Genomic DNA, 24058 nt, shown 5'->3' with positions numbered 1-24058 from the left:
TGTGCCTTGGAGGTCAGGCATTAAGTGCTGTCCATACTGAACTTCAAAGCTTTGTCTACATCTGGGCTGAAATTTCTGATTCTACTTTTTATAGTTTGGACACGGATCTTTACGTTTCCATCAGGTCCTGGGCCCCAGTGCTTTCCTGGGGAGGTGCCACCCATTGCTCTCACCTGACATAAGAGATGGTTATTTGTCCGTATGCAGCTGTGGCCACCTCCAAGTTGGGCACGTACCTAGGAGATCCTGCACTTCATTTTTATTTTTATTTTATTTTTAGAGAGAGATAGAGAGAGAAGCAGGAAGGGAGAGAGATAAGAAGCATCAACTCGCAGTTGTAGCACTTGAATTGTTCATTGATTGTTTCTCATATGTGCTTTGACCCGGGAGCTCAAGTCACACCATTGACCCTTTGCTCAAGCCAATGACCTTGGGCTCAAGCCAGTGACCTGGGGCTTTAAGCCAGTCACCTTTGGGTTCAAGCCAGTGACCACTGGGTCATGTCAATGATCTGACACTAAAGCCGGTGACCCTGCGCTCGAGCTGGATGAGCCCATGCTCAAGCTGGTGACCTTGGGGATTTGAACCTGAGACCTCAGCATCCCAGGTCAACGCTCTGTCCACTGTGCCACCACCAGTCAGGAAGATCCTGCACTTTAGACCCTGAGGACCTGAGAGGACCTGGGTCGCCTTGGCAGGCTGTGAAGTGGGCCCAGGTTTCCTTTCTGTGCTACTGGCACCCCCCAGGGCATGGGGTAGTGTGGGCACTCTTGCCTGCTGAGAAGTTGTGGTGGGTGGGGTGGGGGACAGTCTTGTTCAGAAGGCCCTTTGCCATAGAGGTGGCTACTGAGCCTCAGGTTATCTGTACTTTCAGGCAGCTCCAGACCAACTCTGTAGCTTGCTGGAGAGTGATCACTTTGGGGAAACTGAAGCAGACATTACCACTTTGACAGCTGAAGGTGAGAAATAGGACTGGGATCTTAATAAAAGTGAATCTGAACTGTACAGCCCAGTCATTCTCAAACCTATTTGAACATCACAATCACCTAAGAGTTAAGGAAAAAACAAACAGCTCCTTGTGGCCTGATCCCTACAAGATAAATTCATCAGGGGCCTGAGGTAGGGCTGTGGAATTTATCATTTTAATCAGTTCCCAGGTGATTCTTAGCTGTGTCCAAGACTGAGAACAAGAGCTGTAGCTAAATACCGCTTGTCTACATGTAATTTGCACAGAGAGTTAGCCTCAGGTAGCAGGAGGCTGTGGGCCGGCAACCTTGTTGCCTCAAAGCCTGGCCTCCAGCTTCTCTGTTTTATTCAGCTGTGGGAGGTCTGTCCTTCCGGGAACATTCCTGCTGGGCTTTCCTGGAAGCAGCCGCCTTACCCCTCCCTTGTCTCTTTCCCAGCCCACAGGGGCGAGGAGTGGGGTGTTGGGACCTGCGGAGTAGACTCTTCCACCACCTCGCTTGGGAGAAATGCTATGTCTCAGGGACATTCTGGCTGCTTGTCACTACCATGGGGCCAAGTCCTCATCCCTGTAGTCGGTGGTCCCCTGGCTTGTGAGGAAAGTTCTCTTCAGACAGGGAACCCGAGCAGCTGGAGGTGGTAAGCGTGAGACCAGGCGAGGGCTGGGCTGGAACCCCTGTTTGACTGGAAGGGCTGCTAGGCGCTGCTTTGCCTCTGGGGCCTGGGAGGGGCTGGGGCCAGGCTGCTTTCCAGACAGAGGGCAGGTCCTCTCAGTTCCTGAGCTGGGATTTCTTGCTCAACCAAAGGGAGTTGGCACTGCATCCTGCCTTGTCCCCTGGTGATATCTTGAGGGAGCTTCTGTAGAGGAGAACTTGGTGGCCTTTTAGAAGTAGACGCAACCTTTACCCCTGACTTTATCACTGATAGCTCTGGCTACCCAGCTCCGTATCTGTCAGGGTAAAAGTGGGCCGCCATTGTCTCAGCAGAAAATTGATAAAATTGGATGAAGTCACACTGTCTGTGGTGAGACCCTTGTCACATAGAGAGTGAAGTTCGGCTGAGGGTGAGAGCCGATGGCTGACCCCAGAGGTTTAAGGGGGGCTGGGAGGAGGGTTGCAGCAGTCCGCCAGCAGCCACAGGACAACAAAGTGGCCGAGAGGGTCGGAGGTTTGGCTTGGTGAAGTGAGAACGGGGACAAGGACTTCAGGCGGGTAGAGACAGGCTAGCCCTGAAAGAACACTGGAGAGGGGGTTCCTGGGAGGTGCCCTTGAGGGACGCTCAGGGTCACAACGCTGGACGTTCCTAATGAGCTGCTGGGGCATCCCGCAGAGTGATGGGTTTCTGAAGAAGAGAGAAACTGAGGGAGAAACAGTGCCAGATCCTCCCTTGGTAAATACCACCGTCCCTGAGACCCTAAGGTCAAAGCCACAGGCAAAGCCAGCTTTGTGGATTTCCTTGTCATTCTTCATAATGAACTCTGGCCACAGGCACGTGGCCTTGACACTTGGAAACTTTGAAGTGTCCAAAGAGGCCAAGTGTCCTTTGGTGCAGTGGCAGATTTTACTATAGAATGCTCTGTTTCGCTCCTGATAGGCTTTCTGAGAAGTGTTTAAGAAGCATGTGATTTGTGTGTACTGACTTCTCTCTGCTCCTCCCCACCAGAGGTCCTGGATGTTCACAGGGCGCGAACATCCTTTAGACCCTTGAGCACTGTATGCACCACGACCCAGAAAGCAGCTGCTGCCTCTGGACAGCGTCCCAGGCCCTTCTCCACGCCGGGCATGGGCAACCGTGACATTGTCCCCCCAGGTAAGGGGCCTCAAGGGAGGGTGTGGGTCAGGATCTTCTTTGGATGTTCCTGGGGACAAAGCTCTACCTGGGAGATCAAGGTGAGATTCAAATAATTTCACAACCAGTTCTCCACCCTAATGACCATTTTAAGTATAAAAAGATGGTATACTGAAAGGTAGTTTATTATTTCATGCATTTAATACTTAAATGAGAGCAATGAAAGATGGTTATAACAAACTAGATTATGTTATGAGTTTTAAAATATTAATGAAAAAATATTAAATATACCTGACAAAAAACAATAAACCTGTTATTTAAAATATTTCCATATTGCGTCTTGATTGGCATCCTCACTTGCAATTTTTTTTTCATCTATGGACGGAATGAACATTACTATGGGTGCTTAGAACACGCTGTTGCGCAGATGAACGTTAAAAGAGTAAGGAATGGCCTGACCTGTGGTGGCGCAGTGGATAAAGCGTCGACCTGGAAATGCTGAGGTCGCCGGTTCGAAACACTGGGCTGGCCTGGTCAAGGCACATATGGGAGTTGATGCTTCCTGCTCCTCCCCCTTTCTCTCCCCTCTCTGTCTCTCCCTCTCTCTCTCCTTTCTAAAAAAAAAAAAAAGAGTAAGGAATGTAAATTTGTGATTTCCACATTGGGCGGCTGCCCAGGTGCCCACCTTAGAGAAAACCCTGATAACAGGTGCACTGTATGCACCACGACCCAGAAAGTAGCTGCTGCCTCTGAACAGGGTCCCAGGCCCTTCTCCACGCTGGGCATGGGCAACAAGTGCCATTTTAACAACCGGTTCACCAAACTCAACAAAAACTTAGGTATTGGTTCTGCCAAACCGGTGCAAACCAGCTGAATCCCACCCCTGTGGGAGGTGTAGCCCAGTGGCCTCCCATCGGACCCAGCTCTCCTTGGGCTGACACTGGCCCTCATTTGGCTTGCTGTCTGGGACTCCCTGTCCTGGGGAATAGCTCAGAATGTTTTAGGGACTCAGCCTGAGCTTGGCCTACTCTGAGAGCCTGCCCCATTCTGTGGTGGGGGAATGAGGATGGTCAGAGGATGTGGGCTGGGGCCGCAGGGAGGGCTGTGTCCCCGCATCCTCAGCTGACAGGCAGGAGGGTGGGAACTGCATGTGGGCACAGTGTCAGGGGACAGGGCTCCAGGCCTGGCACTGCCTCTGGGAGCAGCTGTGTGAGTCTCAGTTTCCCCTGGAGAGCGAGGGGGCCCATGGGTCTTGCCTCAGATGGGGTGGGTACCAGTGAGGGGGAGGTCAGCTGTTCCCTGGAGAGGCTGGGGCAGAGGCCAGGTGAGCACGGGAAGGAATGCAGGGACCTCGACTGCCCGAGCGGTTCGGGAAGACCCCATTCTGTCAGCACAGAGCACCCTGGGCTTGGATATTCCTGTGGAAACAGCCACTTAATTTAGTACTACCTCAGATCCTGCAGGTGTTAGCTTCTTACAGGGGAGTGGGAGGTGCTGAAGGCTTAAGAAAAATCTAGACGTCTAGAAACAGAATGAACATGTGGTCATATAGGCCCCTGGTCCTGTCAACACTAACACTCTTATTTTACTGATCTGGGAACCGGACTCACAGAAGGTAACTTATTTCCCCAAGGTCACACAGGGGACAGAAAGAGGATGGGAACCCAGACTCTGACTCCTGGTGTAGGGGTCTCCCACCTTGGGGGTGGGCCTGCTGGGTTTTCACCTTCCTGACGGTCGGTTAGGGTCTGTGCCTGGTCCCCAGGTGTGTGGGGGGCGCGGAGCCACGAAGGTGCAAACCCTGATGCGCCAGCTGAGCTCCGGGGCTCGGGATGACTAAGGCTGCCGCAGGGCAGGCGGGAGAGGCCAGGAGGGAAGAGCGTGAGCCGGAGGTGTGCCCGGAGGTGTGCCGGGTGCTGTGGGGCCCTGAGGGGACGCAGGCCTCTTAGAGGAGCGGGAGCGTAGCTGAGTCTCCCCTCCTGTATATCTGACTGTATATATACTGTCTCTCCCCTGGGAGGGCCTGCTTGTCCCCGCCCGCAGGGGGGCTCACAGCCCCCACTCTGTCATTGCTCATTGCCCCCCCATCAGACTCTCATTCCCCTGGAGGACTGAGTCACCCTTCCCTGTGCTGTATCACTGGGGGCTGTGAGGGCTGCGTCCCTGACAGAGAAGCTCTTACTAAGTATGTGCAGTGGGTGGATGGTGCCCTCTGAGAGCCGGGGACTTTAGGGGAGAAGAGGAAGGATCCGTGTAGGACCCCGATGAGGTACTCGGGCCTCCCAGGACAGGGGCTGAGCAGGTAATGATCTCTCTGCTCTGCTACCCAGGGTGAGAGGGGGTCAGAGCCAAAGACACATGTTAAGGGGCTCCTGCATGAGAGTGATGATTGAAAGCATGACCAGGAAGGGGAGGCCCAGTGAGAGCAGCTGGTGGGAGATGTGCAGTGGACAGAGGTGGGGACCAGAGCTGTTGGGGGAAGGGAGACCATGAAGGTATGGTGGCGGCGGTGGGTTTGAGCAGAGCTGGGAAGGAGAAGGCAGATTGCATGAGGAGAGAGGGAGCAGCCAGGCCAGGAGGTGGGAGGAGCGGGGTCATGGGCTTTGGGAGGTTCCCAGTGCCTGGTGGCTGGGCTTGGGGTGGCAGGCCCCCAGCTGAGGGCCAGGCTCTGGTTTGGGGGGCTGGGCCGCAGAGACCCTGAGGGGCAGTGTGCTCGGGCAGTCTGTTCCCCAGTGCTGGTCTCAGAGGACTCTAAGATGTCACTTTCCTTGCGATTCTGTCCGTAGCCAAGGGTCTGGCTCCAGTGGCCGTGTACTGTGGGAACGTCCCTCGGACCAGCTCGGGGCCCCGTGCACTCCCAGAAGGAAGCCACAACTCCAGCCTGCAGGCTGATGGAGAAGGTGAGATTGGAGGACCTGGCCCGGTGTCTCAGCCACACCAAGGGCCCTGGACGGCCTCCCTGGGGTCTATGGGCAGAGAATGGGGGATTGCAGCCAGCAGCTGCCCAGCCGGGGCTGGTGACCACAGAGCAGGGTGTGGGCCTCCTCCTGGAGGAGGAGGTGCCTGTGCTTGGATGCCTGGCGTGGCCTCCAGCTCCCAGCAGCTGTGACTTTCACTGAGGTCCCTGCTGAAAACGCCCTTTGGTTGTAGGTGGGCCTTTCAATTCTGTGTCTCAGAGGTCAGAGGTGTACAGAGGGGGACCCTCAGAACAGGGAATGGGGGAACTCAGCATGTGCCTGGCTCTCCTGGAAACCAGGGAAACCCTAGGTAGACAAGGGCCTGGGCTGATATGTGGCGTCCAGCCCGGGGGTGGGGCAGTGGCACCCGTGTCATGACAGCGGCCAGGGCAGGGATTTTCAGGACACCACTCAGCTTCGACTTTCTGCTTTAGCTTCTGACCATGGACGGCTTTCTCTGCAGAGCCCCAGTTCCAGGGTTTCAGATCATCTGAGCCGGTTACTTGTCCTCTTTCAGGCCAGTCCCCTTGTGGGCCTTGGCTGGCACCTAGTCCAGCTTTCCTTGGGTCTGGTGCCAGCACCAAGCCAGCATCGGTGGCCTGGGCATCAGGGTCTCACAGTTTACACCAAGGTGCTCCAAGAAGAGCTATGTGTGGGATGGAGATTCTGAAAGCTGGTCTGTTTGCAACACCCCCTCCTCACTCCCCATCCCCACCCTGCTGTGGTCCAGGATCTATCAAGGCCTGGTGCGAACACTTCACTTCATGAAGGTTTTCCAGACCCTCCCCCCCTCCCTCCTCCCCCCTCCCCTCCCTCCTCCCCCCTCTCCCTCCTCCGCCTCCACGTGCACCAAGCATCTTGCTGCTATCTCTCTGTGGCTCATATCTTACCCTGTAATGCAGCCAGTTTGGAAACATATCTTATTTCTCTAATAGATTGAAAGCCTTTTAGTGATAAAGACTGTGGTTCGCGCAAGTAGAATATAAATTAGATGTAATTCTACATTTGTTTTATTCCTAAACTGTCATAAGGGCTATGTTGGATGGGACTTTAGAATGAAATAATATGCACTCTAAGATGCTAAAGAAAAAAAAAAAACCCTGGGAAGTAACTAAGTAGCGATTCTGTTTTGGAATAATATTGTTAAAATGTTTTAATACCTAAGAAAGAAAAAGATTCAGAAGATTGTAAAATCTCAAAAGGGTTTTACTGTGGCCTGTGTGTTCTCATGGTAATATCAAAAATTATTTTCAAATCATTTGTTCTAGGTAACATTAGAAAAAGAACTTGCATTAAAAAACGAAGTCTCTGTATTTCCAACGGCCTGGGCAGTGCTTGGCATGTACCGGGCACTGAGTGTTTATTGAAGGAGTAGTTGGATGGACTGGTGTCTGCCTACGAGGGCGATTTGTTCTGATTCTGAATGCCTCTTTTCCACCTGTGCTTGGTTTACACCAGGTGCCCTGTAATCCTGAATGAGTTGGTTGGATCCTGGAGACTGGTGGGTGGTGGTCTCTGAGCAGAAGGCCTTCCCTGAGTGTTTCTGGCCTCTCGTCTGAGCTGTGATAGGGCTGCTGATCGCCTCCCACCCCTTTCGCACTCTGTCTGCCTCACCATGCAGGCCTTGTTCACGTTAGGTGCTTCCTGGACGCTGCTGAGTGAACGAATTGATCCAAGAGCGGCTGTGGCGTTGAGTGACTGGATTCTGGGCAATCGACTACTTCCAAGGAGGCAGCACCACAGAGTTTGCTGGTGCCTCGTGCCACCCTGGGCTCTGTGTGCCGAGCCACTCTTGCCTCTGTCTCCCTCAGCTTCCCTCCAGCCAATGCCCAGTATCCTGCTGGAGAAGCCATCACAGCTCTTGATTGAACATGGGGACCCTGGCAGCTTCAAGCTGGATGCTCCCCTGAGGGGCTGGCAGTCCAGGAATGGCCACCCCGGGAACCTGGGAGCCCCGTCTCAGGGGCCCCACTCCCTGACGCCTCTTCCCTCGCTGGAGTCAGAGGCCAGCAGTGCGGCCCGGGACACCACCCAGATCAAGGACAAGCTCAAGAAGAGGAGGCTGTCAGAGGGCTTAGCAGCTTCTCCCCAAGGTGAGCCTTGGGCCCGGCCACCAGCCTTTCACCCGCCCTGGGCCAGCTTCGGAATTACCCCTACTCTCTGAGCTCCTGGGAGTAACTGATTCTCCATTCCCACCCCATGCAGCCTCTCTGGATCCTGGGGGAGGCCCCAAAGGAGCTCCCCTGAGGAGTGCCATCCCCCGGGCCACCTCCCAGAGGTTGCTGAGGGTGCCCAGGCCAATGCCTCCCATCCAGAGCATCCCCACCACCCCTGAGGCCAGTGGAACCAAGGAGACGCGCCTAGACCATCCTGGGAGCAGTCAGGGGCTCCAGGCAGGGACACCCAGTGTCCAGGAGGTAAGGAGACTCTGCTACTCTGAGTCTGGCCTCTCTGTCCTTCTTCCCATCCTTCATCCAGCAGTTTCCCGAGCCCCAAGCTTCTCCAGAGGTGACTCAGGCGCTGCCCTTGGGGGAAGGGAGGGACAGCATTGGGAGGGGCTTGAGGCTCTCGTCTCGTCTTTCCTCACAGTGTCCCAAACTGTTCTAGCTGGCCTGGGAGCTCTGGGTGGCTGCCCCAGAGGTCCTGAGCTCCAGTTCAAGCACTGGCTGTGTGACCATCTGTCCTGCCCTCGGTGGCCCCTAGGCCTTATCTTGTCTACCTGCTCCAGAGTTCCTCATTTTTTGACCCTGTCCACTTAAGGCAAAGGAGTGTTGCAGCGGGGAAAGAATGCTGGATGAGGTGCTTGGGCTCTGGTTTCTACTCTGCTCCTCACAGGCTGTGTGATCTTGGCCAACTCACTTCCCTCTCTGGGCCCCAGTATGCACATCCATAAAAAGAGAGGCTTGGACCAGATGCTTTTGAAGATCCTTTCCAGCTCTAGTGTTGTAGGATTTTCCTGCAATAAGAACAGAAAAACAAATAATAATGAGAAAGGGGGTTGGAGCAGGGATGAGGGAACCCTCTACCAGCCTTGTCACCTGGAGTGGTGAGGAACCAGTGAGCTTTCCGGGGTCCCAGGGTGTGTGGCTGGAAGACAAACCAGAGGACACATCCCCGTACCACTGCCCAGGTGGCTCCTGGTAGAAGGGACTGCCCTGCGTGAGGGGCCTAGGAGGTGAGCTTCGGGGTGTGTGTGTGTGTGTGTGTGTGTGTGTGTGTGTGTGTGTTTCTGTGGACCAGACCTCCCCCCACTCCTGCTCCCAGGTGCAGATCTCCCGGCAATACCTGCACTGCAGTGACCAGAAGATGTACAAGTCCCTGGGGGGCATTGTGATTCCGCCCATCCCAAAGGCTGGGGTGCCTGCAGGGACCTCCTCCTGCACAACCGGCTCCCTTCCCAGCCTCTTGCCTCCGGGCCAGGACGTCCTCATGGGCCTGGGCCCTCGCCCTACACGGTAAGCAGCCCTAAGTCACACCTACCTTGCAGTCCTCTCTCCTCTATCCCCCAGATCTGCTTGGGGTCTCCGTGGCTGGACCTCCATGCCAGGGCAGAGCTCTGGGGGACCGGGCACATGAAGGGCAGGGTCCCCATCCATGAGCCACAAACCTGGGGAGGCTGCAGCATTGGGATCCCGGTCTCATCCTTGACTCCCCCCAGTGCCTCAGCCTCTAACTCTCTCCTGTCCCTTTCCTGGTGTGTGCAGTGACAAATAAAATACAGATCATTTTAAAGCTCTATTGAATTCATGATAGCTCTTTGTTATTATGTCTTCTCTTAATAAATGGATACTGAAAATACAGCATTGTCCTGTGTCTGAGGCAGCCAGCAGGGAGTAGTCCACAAAGCTCAGAAAGGATCTTCATATCCAAAAATAGTTGGGATCCAATGGGGTAGAGGCTTCCTGTGTTGTGACGAACCTGGGTTTATGGGTGTAATCAGGACAGAAGATATTCTGCAGCTGGCCAGGCACATCCCTGTGGTGGTCAGTCCAGACTGATGTTAGAGCTTGTATGAGAGAGAGAGAGAGAGAGAGAGAGAGGAGAAGAGAGAGAGAGAGAGAGAGAGAGAAGCACCCACAGCTTGGCTTGCCCAGCATAGGTCACAGTTGAGTTCCTGATGTGACTTACTTTTCTCCCATTTCATTGGGGCCTGTTGTCCCAAATTCTTCCATTTCTCTTAAGCTTTTCATCCTGTCTCCCATGCTGCCTCCCCTCTGTCCATTCACATGTCCCCGTCTTTCCCCAACCCTGTTGGAGTGTGGGAACCTGTCGGTGGACCTGCTCCTGAATTTGAGCTCTCTGCTTGAATCCCAAACAGTAGTCTAGATGCTCCACTGATCTCTCCTTCCTCGCCATGAGGTTCTGCCTCTTCCTTTCTGCTCAGACATCTGCCCCGTCCTCCCTTCTGAGAGGCTAGCATGACAGAATGACTCTCTGGCTCCAGACTGGCGGCCTTTCCTTCCATCACTTTGCTTTTAACTTCTTTGTGTTGTTTAACCTGTTGATGCCCTTGAACTCTTCTCCTTCCTCACTCATGCTGCTTCTCAACCTTCCCGGCAGTCTCCTGGATGCCCTTGTCCATTTATCTCTTAAATGAGGCCATTTCTGGAGCTCGTCCCAGGGCTCTGTCTCCCATCTCCTGGTCCTTCGCTGGGATCTTAGCTGTGTGGGTGACTTCCACAGCCCCTGCTCTGACTGAGGCCTCCCCAGAGCCTCGCTCCTCTTCTACCCCCTCTGCTGGGCAGGTCCACCGTCAGAGGAGGGAGGGAGGATGTGCCACCCTCCCTGCAGCACCACGGAGCACCGCACGCCTCCCCAAACCACCTCCCTCCCACGACCTGCCGATGTCCGCCATGCTGCGGGCATTCTCATTCAGCTTCCCCTTTCCGCATCATCTCCGACTCCGGCTCCTGTGGCCTCCTGTCCCTGACGAACTGCCACGTCCCATCGGGTCTTTCTCAAACAAGAAGAAATCAAAAGTTCCTACCCCACCCTTGACCCTGCCTTTCCTCAGTTTGCACTTACTGCTCTCCTGTGGCATCCCCCACACCCCCAGAGCTCTTACCCTCCCTTCTTGCAGCCCGTTGGCCCCACAGTCTAATCTCTGTTTCCACCCCCACCCCATACACCTCTTCTCTGCACTTCACTTTTATTGACTTCCTGGTGCCAGCAGCTTCAAGCTGAGTCTCCTTGGTCTGACCTTCAAGGGTCCACACTCTTTCTCCTGTGCTGCTCTTCAGGAACCTTCCCACCATTCCAGACCCCTGTGGGCATGCTGGGCACTGAATGGCACCTCCCTTCCTCCATCCCGGGAGCCCCAGTATGAGCCCTTCACCCTTGCCCCCTCCCCCATCCAGTCCCTACTGTTCTTCAAGCTGCAGTCCCACCTGTGCCCTCACTCTAAGATCTTCCCTGCTTCCCTTGGGGAGGCAAGGAGGGACATACCTTCTCTGCACTGTCCTCACACAGTGTGGCCCATGGGTTGCACCACACCCTTTTGTTGATTTGTTCAACTGTTATTTAAATCTCATTCTATTCTTTAACTTGGAGCACTAGATGGCTGGGCCATAATCTCAAAATCTCTGTGGCTCCTGTACTGCCAAGCTTGGTACCTGGACAGATAGCCACATAATATCTGCCCGTTTGCTGTCTGGTTGTGACATAGATCTCTCTTCATTGGCTCTGTGAGTTTTTCTAGCAAATGGGTAAGAGGAGTCTTCGTTACCACTTCTCTCATCCATGCATCCATCCATGCATCCATCCATTTACTCGTTTACTCACTTTAAAGCTATTAAATACCTATTATGTGCCAGGCACTGTGCCAGATGCTGTGGAAACAAAGCCAAATCAGACAAGTATGTGTGTTCTAGTTGCTCATTAGAGAGATTTACAAGTAAACGATTGACTCAAAGTCCAGTGAATTAAGTGCTAAGATGGAGGGCTGCTTGTCATTCTGGGGAGTCCAGTGGAAAACGATCTCAATAAGGCTGGGAAGACTTCTTGGAGGAGGTGAGGCCTGAGCTGAGTTTTGAAGGCTGTGGGAGAGTTTTCAAGATGGAGGAGGGTGAGAGGTGTGACCAAGGCATTTAAGGAGCTGCAAGATCCCCCTGACATCCACAGTCTCCTGGGATAGGCGTCCCTGGGATCTGGGCAGGCCCTGAAGTGGGTTCTCCTACTGCCTGTGCTCTGGCCACCCCACCTGGGTCATTCGACTGAGTGAATCCTCTAAGGCCAGAACATTGGATGTTGCATCCCAGTTCTCTTGTTGTGGTTTGTCACCCTGTCAAACCCCAGCGAGTTCCAGTACCCATGCGTTTCCCCACTGAGAAGAGGAAAGCTGCGTTGGATAGTGCATAACTGGTGTTCACGGAAGTGTGAGCTCAGTGAGGGCAGGCTTGTCCTCCAGTTTACTGATGCTCTGGGCTCAGTGCATAAGCGGTCTTTAACAAATATCTGTTGAATGAATAAATGCTGCTGCCTATTTAAAAAATTACAATTAAAACCAGCACAGGGAATGCCCAGCCTCCTTTCTTGCAGGCAGATTGGGATCAAAGCTCTAGGACAAACAGTAGGGGTTTCCCATCAGAAGCGAAGGGGGCCATCCCTCTAGACCTGGGGTGCAGGGGAGTAGGGATTACTAACAAGAGGAAGGGAATTTAGAGCTCCAGCTCTCATGTGTGGGGGTCAGTTTGGAGGACTTGAGCTCAGTCTGCTGTGAGCCCGGAGATCTAACCCTTATCTACTGTGGTTACAGCAGGACTGAGGTTTCCGTGTAGACTTCCTCCTGGGGAGTCGAGGGTCCATGCAGCCAGGAAATGAGCTCAGAGCTGAGTCTGGACACTCAACTGGCCTTTGGGTTCACGGAAGGAGCTGCATTACTGCAGCTTTGAATCTCTGGCCAAGAGCCTCTTTACAGGGACCCCGACAGCCCCCTGCACAGGGCCCCCCACCTCGCTGTCTCCCCGCCCAGAACTCCCCACCCCGGGATTCTCACAGCAGCAGCTCTCCCTTGCCGTTGCTCATGGTGCTTTTTTCTCCCCCATTCTTTTAAGACTGGTTCGGGAGAGTAGGCCTCGGGAGAAGACCCCTAAATCTCTGGGTATGTACTCTCCATGTGCACCCCCACTTGTCATTCAACTCTCGGGGTCCTGGGCTGGATCATGGGATCAGAATTAGGGCCAGAGGGGACCGGAGAGCTGCCGGACCCAAGTCCCCCATTTCACGGACGGGGACCCTGATGGCATCTGTCGTGCCACACTGGTGTCCCCGGCTTGTGCCAGCATGTTAATGGGCACCAGTGTGTGCAGCTTCATGATGACCCATGTGAGAGAGAGGGCGCTGTCCCCGTCTCTCTCTGATGAGCGGATGATGGAGGCCCAGTGAGCCGGACCCCTCCTGGTCTCTGCATGTGGGAGGCAGCCGGCCGGCCCGTCACCCGGTTCTCAGGGCTCCAAAACTGGCGCTCTCGACACATCGACACATCGTGCGGCTGCCCCTGCACAGCTATAAACAAATACAGGGGAGCATTCCTCCCCGGATGGCGAGAGTTATACCACATCCCACAAACCCTAGGTTGGCAGAGGGTTTCAGTGTCAGGGGAATAGGGCTGAAAGGGAGGCAGGGGGCCGGGCTGGAGGCTGACCTGCCGCCAGGCTTTAGACAAGGGAGGGGGCTCTCCAACCTGAGGAGCTAGCTGTGGAGAGGCGGGCGTGCTGACTGGGAGCTGAGCCCTGGGCAGGTTAGGTGAGGGCACCTTGGCAGAGCACCCTGAGCCCAGCCACATGCCATGGGGGCTGGAGGCAGCTGCTGTGCTGACCAGCAGGAGGGGCGGACTCCCAGTCCAGCTTCCCGCGGGGTCACTCTCGTAATCAGCTCAGCAGGTGGGTCCGTTGGCGATGAGCAGGCTGTTGCCCAAGAGGCCTTTGGGTCAGGCTTTGCAGCTGGGCCCTAGAGGCAGTCCTGGCATGGAAACCTCTATGGCAGCTGCGTCCCCCCTTCCCAGGCGGGGTGAGTGCCAGCTGTCTGGTGTGACGCACACTGGCACCCTGCGTGTCCCTTAAGAGCTGCCCTGAGAAGGCCTGTGTGGGGTTTGGGGCGGGAGATGCCAGTCTGTTCCCACTCCCTGGTCTTCCTGACCTGCTGCTGCCTGAGGAACCAGGTCGTCACGAGCCCGGGGCGGGGCCAGCTGCTCAAACAAGGCTTTCTAGGTATCTCCTGAAGGTGTAGGTGAGGAGGAGGTGACACAAAACAGCAAAGTCCTTAAAGGGCTCCCCAATCCTCCAGCGGCCAACTGGGGGTAACATAGCCCAGTACACGTAATGCCCTGGTACATAGGGGCTCATGTGAGATTGTCCAAAGTGGAGGGCTTTCTCAAACCTTGTGGCATCCTTGCCCTGGTCATTTGGCACCTGGACACGTATGTCCTCTGCCCCACCTCTTACTTCTGGGCAGATGGAAGCTTCATCAGCCCCTCCTCCTCCTGGGCCATCAGTCCTTCTCCAGGGCTTCAAGTGCTCCTGGCACAGAAGGCAGGGGCCAGGCAAAGGGCCAGGGTGACCTGGGAGCTCGGCGGGACCCCAGACTCACACATTCTTTCCAGCCTCCGCAGCCCCAGATGGTGGCCCCCATCCCAGCAGACCCCTGATTTGCAGGTTCACCCAAGGCCGGTGAGCTCCAAACTTTGTGAGCAGGAAAAACTGGTTAACATTTCTTTCATTAAAAGAAAACTAACAAACTTACACTGTCCCTGCTCCCATGATAAGAAATGCACTTTTAAAATCATTTGATTGGGAAAATATAGAATTAACAAAGAAATATGGTGGGTTTGATGTCCTTTGGAAGGGAATCTGTATTTTCCCAATCACAAGAGCACCCCGAGGTCGCTGGGTCTCCACTTTCCCATCTATAGAATGAGAGGACTGGATCAACATCAGTGCTCTGGTCCCTTCATGCTGTGTCGTGGTCTCAGACAGGTGCACGGCAGCACACAATGCCCAGGGGCCTCACTTTGTTTTCTCCTGAGGTCCATGCCTCCCAGGTAAGACAGATTCTATTCTCAGGAGGCATCTTCAACCACAGATAACAGATCTGATGAGCCTGTTTCTCGCCCAGTGTCCTCCTGCCCTTTTCTGTATTAGAATTAGGTGTGCAGTAATTGTTGAATAAATGAATGGATGGATGAATGGATGAGTCAAAGGAGGAGGGTATCAGTGTTTGGACGGCCTGTACTGTGCCTGTCAGTGCACCTCTGTAGAGTAAATTTAACTTGAGTCTTCCTCTATCCAGGAAGTGTCAGGCAGAAGAATTGAGGGTGAGAGGCTTAGGGAGCAAAATGTTACATCAATCATAGGATCACAGAGCTTCAGGGCTTCCCAAGGGACGGCTCCTGCTTCAGGGTGCTGTGTGTCCTCAGTTCCATTCTCGTTCTTGACTCCTCAGAGCCAAAACCTTTGGCCGTGCCCATCAAAGACAGGTCTGCTGCCCCTGAGAAGCCGGCTCTGCCTTCATCTCAGTCCGCTCCTACACTGACAGCCTTCTCCTTCGGCCATACCAAAGAAGCACACGCCTTGCTAAAAGAAGACGACCAGAAGGAGAGCAGCACCAAGGTATCTGGAAAGAGAAGAGAGGAGGAGGTCAAGGTCAGAGTGGACCGCTGGCTGAATGCGAGCATGTTTTAGGAATATACCAATGTGGGTCCAGCTTGGTGAAAGCAAGGAAGAGCCTCTAGTATTTAAGGCTAGAACCGGCAGATGGCCTTGGGGAACAGGCCAAAGAAAAGAAGAGAAACAAGAGAGAAAGGGAGAGAGGGTGAGGGGGACCAGGTGAAGGGAAGAGTACAGAGGGCAGCGATGAAGGAGGCCAGGAGGGCAGAAGGGGGTCACACCGGTTCAGGAGGAAGCAGGATGTGGAGGAGAGTACAGAGGGGCTTAGGTGAACCAAGCCGAGTAATTTGAGCCAACACCCAAGATAGCAACGGTGAGGCAGCTGACTGACTGAGACAGATCAGCCAAAGGCTGTGCTTGACAGGCTGACAAATAGCTGGCACTTCCAAGGTGACCTTGGCCAGGATGATTCTCTTCCCCGGTCTGAATGAATTTAGTAAAGCTGGGAGAGGGACTGTTCTGGGGACTTGTGCTCCTTTGAAACTGAGATATAAACGTGCAACATATCTTGAAGGGCTGCTGTGGGTATGTACTACGTTAGGACTGGAATCCAGTGATGGTGATGATAAGGTCCAGGCCCACGGTCCTGCCACTCCAGCGAGGACGACAGACCATGCAACCAAGGAAGAGTAATTCAGTGCTGTGAAGTGATCCCACCCCTCCCCCCTCACCTTCTCCACTCACTCCCCTGGTCACACGGCAGACCTTGGCACTGCCAATAACTTCGGCCCGTTGTCGACATCTCAAGTTCAAGCATCCTATTCGCTCACCACCATCTCTGATTGTTCTAGCTCAGTTCATCTGATATTCCAACTCTAGTGTTTTGTTCCTTCTCTTGCATAAACAATATTCCCCTTGACATTCTGACACTGCTGTCAGCTTCTTGCTCTCCGTTATTTCTTTCATCTTAACAAAACAATGAAACCAAACCAAAGCAAACCAGAACAATTCTCTGGAAAAGCAGACCCCATTCTCTGCTGAGTTCATTACTCTCAGGCTTCAGTCCCCACTGCCCCACTAAACTGCCCACTCTGAGGCCACTGGTGACCGCCACCTTCGCAGGTGTGGCTCATCACAGTCCTCTTTTAACTGACCCATCAGTGGCATTTTTAGCTCATCCTGCTAAAATTCTCCACCTAGGGATGGAGCAAGGGGGTGGTGTCTTCCTTGGTTCTCCGCCTACAACAGAGGCAGCCCTTCCCTTGTCCTCTTTGCTGGGCCCTCTTCACTCGCTGACCTCTGTGTGCGGGAGGCCCCCAGAGCTTGGACCTCTGGCCTCTTACCCTTTTATACTGACCCCTAGGACCTGACCCAATCGTGGCATTTAGTGCCATCTATATGCCATGGACTTTCAGCCTGGACCCTCCCCTGACATCAAGTATCTATGTACTGCTCACAAAATTAAGGGATATTTCAAAATGAATATGAAGCAATAAAAAAAAGAAACATTTTTTTATTAAACAAAAACATCAGAAAAGCAAACAAGTCAAAGAAAGTTGTTTGATTATGCAAATGAGATGCAAACCAACTTTTATTTCATTGGTGAAAATGCACTATACAAAAGGCTGAAAGTACTGGACTATCTGCATGTACGCTGATCCCCTAAGTTTTATGAGCAGTGTAGATGGATGGATGGATGGATGGATGGATGGATGGATGGATGGATGAATGGATGGATGGATAGATAGGTAGGTAGGTAGATATTCACCATTCCCATTTAGGTATCAAATTTACTTTCAGACTTAACTTGTCCAAAACTTAATAGTTGAAACCTCACCTCCCAAACCTCCTTTCCCAGTGTCTCCTCTTAGTGAGTGGGAGTAAGAGGCAACCCCAGCCACCCAGCTGCTCCAGCCAAAGTCTCAGGCCCATGCTGCCCCCTCTTCCTTGCACTGCACAGCTCACACATCAGCGAGAGCAGCAAGCTCTACTTTAATCAGCTTAACAGTAACCCACCACCTTCCGACCAACTAGCAGGTTCTACTTTACAACGGTCAGAACTGTCCAGTCTGCCATCCCGATTCCCATTACCCTCGTGCAAAACCGTCACCCCATCACATGGGAACTCTTGGTTCTATTTTTGCAGCTTCTTGTAAGTCTCAAATTATTTCAAAATAAGTTATAAAAAACACTTAGAACCACCACCCCTTCCCCGCCCCGATGGAAGTCAGATCATGTCACTTCTCTGCTCAGAACCTCCAGTGGCCCGCTGTGTCCTTCAGAGGAGAAGCCCAAGTCCTCAGAATGGACCAGAGCCCCCAGTGCACTCTCGCTCCTGCCCCAGCCCTGCCACCTCCAGCCCATGTCCCGTCATCCTCTGACTTGGGCGCTCTGTTCAGTGTCCTCCTCGCTGCTCCCAGCATGCCCAGCGCACTCCGGCCTGGGGCCTCCTCATTCACTGTCCTGCTTAGAGCACGTCTCAGATTCTGCATGGACTCCTCCCTCATTTCATCTCCGTCCACACATCACCTCCTCACTTGGTCCCCCCGGCCCTCCTACCTAAAACAGAAGCCCTGTCACCCTCTGTCCCTTACTTTCCTGCTGACACACATTGCCTGACATTAGAGACTGGTCTGTCTGTTCTCTGGCCCCTGCTCTTTCCTGACCGTGGAAGCTTATTGGGAGCAAGGTCTCTGCCGTTTTGTTTATTCCTAGAACAGTAATCATCACACGACTGAATGAATGAGGGACAGAAAGCACAGCTGGGGAAGGGTAATGGAGTTTGCTTTGACCTTGCCCCAGATCCAGGTCACCATCTCCAAGTCCACCCAGGAGAAGATGCGGCTGAAGCAGACGAGGGAGGTGGAGACGTTCCAGAGGGCGAAGGAGCCGGCGCGGGAGGGGGAGCCTGCGCCCCAGAGCCTGGGCGCCCGGAGAGCCCTGATGAAGGAAGGTACCGGTACCTGGGGGCGGGCTTCCCTCAAGCTGGGGAGACTTCTTGGCCAACACCTTTGTCAAAAGAGAGGCTGCCAGAGCTCCCCGCTCTCCCCACCCTGAGACTGGCGGGGAGCCACCACTGTTCGCTCTAGCCTGCTCTTAGGGAGGACGTGGGGGCTGGGGGACAGACAGAACCGGCTCCATCTTAGGACTCTCTCTGCCTCCACAGGCCTCCTCCCCCTCCGGGGCAGGGCGACCCGGTCTGTGCCCACTGGGATAGGCGGTCCACGCAGAAACATCGTCGGCGTCAGCCTGAGGAAGCGAGCCGACCGGGCCTCACTGCCCAGCATCCCCGTCAGCAAGCAGGAGTCCAGCTTCGCCCGCCATGCCTCAGGTGGGGCCCAGACCACTGGCTGGGGGCGCCATGTCCCTCGTGCTGGGCTGCCTTTGGATGCGGTGGGCATGGCAACGGGGCACTGTGCTGTTCTGCTCTGCCCATGTTAGAGTAGGGGTGGTGGTCCCCTCACCAGAGAGAGGAACAGAGTCTGCGGGTCAAAAGCATTGCTGGTCCAGGCTGGGGACCCAGGATATCAGCCCTGGGACTGTGGGTGCCTGGACAGGTGTGCCCAGCCTGTGTGACATGCCCTAGAGGACTGACCAGTGCATAGTGCCGCAGATACTGGGGAACAGCATCCGCAGAAGTAGCTGGAAATGCTGGGAAGAAGAGAGGCTCCTGGGAAGGCTGCTTGGCCTTCTCGGGCTCCTGCACGTTGCCTCGTGAGCTGTCAGGGCCGGGCAGTGCTGAGGACAGACTGGGTTTGAGGACCCAAACATTCTCTGGGATGTTCAGGAAGGGACCAAGGGACAAAGGAGGCTCTGTCCCCACTCTGCCAGAGGAACGTCCGTTTGCCTCGCCTTTTTGTACACTGGGAAGCCATGTGAAGTTTCACTTAAAAAGATTTTGTCATTAAGGAACATTTGACAACGTGGTTCAGGGTGTTTTTACATGTGGGCTGTGGTGAGACATGGGTGGGCGGGCAGAGCGTCCCCTGTGTCGGTGCCAGAGTGATCCTGACTCACTTCTCTCCGCTGGGCTCCTCAAGTGGGAATCCTCATTTGGTGCTGCTTTTAGCTTGTCGTTAAGACCTGTGAATATCCTTTGTAAACAGAGGTCTTCCTTCAGGCTTGAGACATCAGAAGCTGGCCACAATTTTATAGCTAAGGTTTATAACGTTCTTTTACTTTTACTGTGAATATTTACCATCTTTTGTGACAAATAATGTCAGTTTACCAATTGTGGCAGTGACTTAAATTTCCCTTTAAAATCAACTTATATAGGATTTTGAAAAGTGGTTTAATTAAGAGATATGGCAAAAACAAAAAACAAAACGAAACATGAGGGTGGTAACTGAATGGTTGCTACATAAGAAATAGTAATCCCTCTAACCCACCATACTTATTGTATACAGCAGAACTGAGATCCAGAGGCTCAAGGTCATCCAAGGTCACCCAAGATGATTGTGGCCCATAGGCACTAAGACTTTGGCTAATGACTCTTGTGCCAGCACAGAGCTGAGGAGAGAATGTAGGAACGAATCTTTGTGTTTGGCTTTAAGTAAAGGACTGCCCCTCAGCTCAGATTCGCCCAGGACCTCCAGGGAATGCCAGCAGAGGGGAAGTGACATGTGGCTGTGGGGGCTCCGGATTCAGAGACCCTGTCCTGGCTCTGCTGCTGCAGGAGCTGAGACTGTTGGCGGGGAAGGGGGTTGCTGGGAGGGGGGGAGCCAGCTTCTCTCGCCCTCTGGTGCCCACACAGTGGACAGGTAGACGGGCTCTACACTGCCTTCCTGTCGGAGGACTTATGATCCCAGCATCTGCCCCAGGGAAGGAGGGCCTAGAAAACACGATCTGATTTTTATTTTATTTTTTTTATTTTTTTATTTTTTTGTATTTTTTTTTTGGTATTTTTCTGAAGCTGGAAATGGGGAGAGACAGTCAGACAGACTCCCGCATGCGCCCGACCAGGATCCACCCGGCACGCCCACCAGAGGCCACGCTCTGCCCACCAGGGGGCGATGCTCTGCCGTGACCAGAGCCACTCTAGCGCCTGGGGCAGAGGCCAAGGAGCCATCCCCAGCGCCCGGGCCATCTTTGCTCCAATGGAGCCTTGGCTGCGGGAGGGGAAGAGAGAGACAGAGAGGAAGGAGGGGGAGGGGGTGGAGAAGCAAATGGGCGCTTCTCCTATGTGCCCTGGCCGGGAATCGAACCCGGGTCCCCCGCACACCAGGCCGACGCTCTACCACTGAGCCAACCAGCCAGGGCACGATCTGATTTTTAAACAACATCTGCGCTTATTGTCAGTCCTTGCAAGTGTGGCCACTCTTCTTTTTCATTTTTTTTTTTTTTTAATTTTCCAAAGATTTGTTGAAGCAGAAACAAATTGTTCAGATTCTTCTTGGAAAAAAGCTGTTTTAATGGCATTCAGAAATACTTTTTAAAAAAGGGTTCTAGCACAAGCCTTCTTTGTAAACTAGATGATATTGTAAACTTCTTCCTAAATCTCTTAGGAGTGTTGGTTCTTATCAACTAGAACTTTGTCCTACCCAAGCAGTGGAAGGCCCGGAGAGCAGGACTTCTCTGCCTCAGGCCATGTCTTGACCATGCAGGCGCCGCCCTGTTTTTGTTGTCCCTGCTTCCACTAGCCGTCTGCCTCCGTGGCCAAGCCTCGGTCCTCCTGGTGAGAGCTCCCGTGTTCCTTTTCTCTTCTGTGAGTGCAGCTAACTCATTACCTGCGGTGCTGACTCTGGGGTCCCCTGAGTGGGAAGGAGAGGAGGAGGAGATGGATCTTCGAGCCTTTAGGGAGTTGAGGCCTTTCTCGAACCCGGAGCTGGGGTTGATGGATGCCCTCCAGTGCCTCGACAGCAGTGACTGGTGAGGTGACACCTTCGCCTTCCTGTGCTGTGACCAGGGGAGAGCTGTAGACTAGCTCCTACTCCCCACCCCCACTCCCCTGCTAGGGCCCACTGCTAGGGCCTGGTCCCGTGGAAGGCAGTGTGTGCGAGTGAGTGAGTGTGTGTGAGCCTCCTCTCTCTGCCCTGTGACCTCCAACAGCCCGTGTACTGCTCTGTGGCACCCAGAGCCAGGCATGGCAAGTGTCAGCTTGGCTCCACAACACTTCTTTAAGAGGCTTTAGGAAGGTCACAGCCCTTGATTTCTCTAAATCAACTTCAGTCTGTTCCCAGTGTTCCTACCACTGCGCTGCTGGACACACAATCTTAGCCGTGAGCAGCGCCACGACTTGGGGTCCAGAGCATTTGCGGGAACCCGCCCCCCGGCCCCGTCACCAGGCCGCATGTTCAAGCACCTTCTACTGAAGGCACGGCTTATGCCAGGTGTGGGCCCAGGTCTAGGCCTCCCTCTCGGGTGAGGCGGATCCAGGGGCCCCCATGCAATGCACTCACTGGACTATTCAGACTTCAGCCTGGGTGTTACACCAGGAACCCTCGGGGCCGTCAAACCCCACTGTGCTGTGGAGAGAGGAGGGTGGCGGTGTGGGCGCCCCGGTCTGCAGCAGGAGCGGGGCTGCCCCTCCCCGCCTGCCTGTGATGGGCCTGGGCTTGCTTCTCAGGCACATGAAGGAGAAGGGCCTGGTGATCACCCAGCGCCTGGCAGCCTGGCACTCGGAGGTCCTCGCTGGGAGGCTGCACGACGTGTCCTTGGCCGTGACCAGGGAGGTGAGGCCTCCCAGACAGCCTGTGTACTACGCACCCTGCCCACCCCAGCCAGTCCCTCTGCCCTGGGTCACATATCAGCCAGGGAGCAGCCCAAGGCTCCTTGGACCGGGAATGTCTCCTACTTATTTCTCAACCCTTACCCACTGAGGTGGGAGGTAGCCGCCCATTTCTCAGATTGGAAATCTGAGGCCCTGGGTGTCCTTATTTTTATGTCACAGCCCTGCCTTGTCCTCTGTACTCAAAATGCCAGAGGAAGGATGGAGTGTTCTGACCAGATCTCCAGTTTTAGGGCGGTTGTAGTGTTTCCCGAGCCTTTCTCCCTGGGGCGGGGCTGGGCTGGGCCCAGATGGACAATAAGATGCATCTCATCACAGATGGAGGCCATGCCCCCAACCGCTTAGATTGTTCCAGTGTGGGGAGGGGCTTTGTGAAGATCAAACTGAACATTATTTGTAGAAGTGCTTTGAAGACTGTTGTACAAATTTCAGATGATAATGATGAAATTAGTAATTATGATGATAACAACAGCAATATATATATATATGTATACACACACACACACACACATTTTACATGGGACTGTTTTGCTCAGAGCTGCTGCACAGTGTTTGTTGCCAGCCTGGTGCGGCCTAGGCCTGGGGTGAGGGTGTAGCAGCCAGTAGGGTTAGCACAGGGCCCCATCCTCGGCATGTTCTGGAGCCCCTGACAGGGTCTCTTCCCCATCTCTCTTCAAGGTCAGCAACCTCCGCTCCAAGGTGTCCCGTCTGGCCATCAGCACCCTGGGAGACCTCTTCCGGGCCTTGAAGAAGAATATGGACCAGGAGGCTGAAGAGATTGCCCGCTGCTTGCTGCAGAAGATGGGGAACACCAGCGACTTCATCCAGAGAGCAGCCAACCGGTCCCTGGGGGCCATGGTGGAGCACGTGACCCCGGCCCGATCCCTGGTGGCCCTCACCTCTGTGGGCATCTAGTATGTGAGGGTGGGGGTGATCCAGGAAGGGGAGGAGAGGAGAGCAGCCCTGGGACAGGAGGAGGGGTCTGGGGAGGAGGGCAAGCGGTTCACACCTTTAGCCGGCAGAGCTCCAGGTGGGCTCTGTTGCACCTTTCCTGAGCCAGGTGATGAATGAGCTCAGAGCAGCCCTGAGCTCGGGCTGAAAAGGGAGAGGTGCTTGGTTCTGTTTGAAGCCGAGGAGCTAATAGTGGCGATGATCAAGTCCCCAAAGAGCGGCCTGCAGAGGCAGCCTTCCGCTGGTACCAGGGGAGGGACATTTCTGACGAAATCTGGGCCTTCAGGAGAGCAAGGCTCAGAGTCTGTCTCCAGCTGGCACTGCCTGGCCTTCTCCTGGGGAGGAGACAGGGGCTGACTCCGGCTGCAGCCGGTTTGCTCTCGCCTTGTAGAAAAACCAAAAGCAAAACCAAAAGCGTTTCTCAAGCCCTTCCTCCCAGAGGGCAAAGCAGTTTCACCCACAGCCCGCCCTGGCGCACCTGCAGGGGGGCCTCTCGGGTAGACCGGGGCGTGGTGAGCCACCAGCAGGCCTCCTGCCGCCCGTGCTCAGGGTGAGGGGCTCTGGGTGGGTGTGACCTGGGTGCACATCATGGTTATTGAACTTCCCTGTGCCTCCGTTTCCTCATCTGTAAAATGAGGACTAAATGATTTGATTCATGAAAGAGCATTTAGAACAGGGCCTGCCCTCACCTAACATTTATCTGGTGCTTACGATGGCTGTTATTAACTTGGGAGAAATTAATTGCATGTTTTCCTGAATTCCTCTCTTCGCCTCAGCTTTGTCCCCTGCAAGATGATGATAATAGTAGCTTCTGGAGCTGAGGAGGTAGGGGGTTGAAGGTGCTCAGTAGGGGACCTTGCACAGAGGTGCCCTCACTACAGTCTGGATAATTGACCACTGTTGTAGGAACCAGGGTCAGGTGTCCTCAGGGGAGCCTCACATTCCTGGGGATCTTTCTAAAATACAGATTCTGACTCAGGTGCTACTGGTGCTAGTGCCCGGACCACATAGACTAGGAGAGCCCAGAGTGTTCCTTGTATTGTACTGGGAAGAGCTCAGAAGGGGCAGGG

General features: G+C 54.2%; 1 protein-coding gene across 8 annotated transcripts in view; it reads left to right on the top strand.

Annotated features, from left to right (window-relative positions):
* Positions 1 to 24058, top strand: part of TOGARAM2 (TOG array regulator of axonemal microtubules 2) — a 50952-nt gene that overhangs the window by 7120 nt on the left and 19774 nt on the right. For 6 of the 8 annotated variants that reach the window (XR_010750455.1, XR_010750454.1, XM_066378608.1 and 3 more), the window contains exons 3-16: positions 875 to 959; positions 1404 to 1602; positions 2626 to 2772; positions 5538 to 5651; positions 7520 to 7801; positions 7914 to 8125; positions 8973 to 9163; positions 12761 to 12807; positions 15147 to 15313; positions 18113 to 18263; positions 18477 to 18641; positions 21025 to 21178; positions 21876 to 21981; positions 22716 to 22951. Coding sequence is in view for 6 of the 8 variants with exons in the window: in XM_066378608.1 (XP_066234705.1) it covers positions 2745 to 2772; positions 5538 to 5651; positions 7520 to 7801; positions 7914 to 8125; positions 8973 to 9163; positions 12761 to 12807; positions 15147 to 15313; positions 18113 to 18263; positions 18477 to 18641; positions 21025 to 21178; positions 21876 to 21981; positions 22716 to 22951 (1853 nt within the window). In the remaining 2 variants the exon portion in view is untranslated. The remainder of the gene's footprint in view (positions 1 to 874; positions 960 to 1403; positions 1603 to 2625; positions 2773 to 5537; positions 5652 to 7519; positions 7802 to 7913; positions 8126 to 8972; positions 9164 to 12760; positions 12808 to 15146; positions 15314 to 18112; positions 18264 to 18476; positions 18642 to 21024; positions 21179 to 21875; positions 21982 to 22715; positions 22952 to 24058) is intronic. The other 2 variants (XM_066378611.1, XM_066378614.1) reach the window with 1 other exon arrangement.

This window comes from Saccopteryx leptura, chromosome 3 (assembly GCF_036850995.1).
Source record: "Saccopteryx leptura isolate mSacLep1 chromosome 3, mSacLep1_pri_phased_curated, whole genome shotgun sequence".
Classification (NCBI taxonomy): domain Eukaryota; kingdom Metazoa; phylum Chordata; class Mammalia; order Chiroptera; family Emballonuridae; genus Saccopteryx; species Saccopteryx leptura.
The sequence above is the reverse complement of the archived record's forward strand: the minus strand, read 5'-3'. Positions and strand labels throughout refer to the sequence as shown.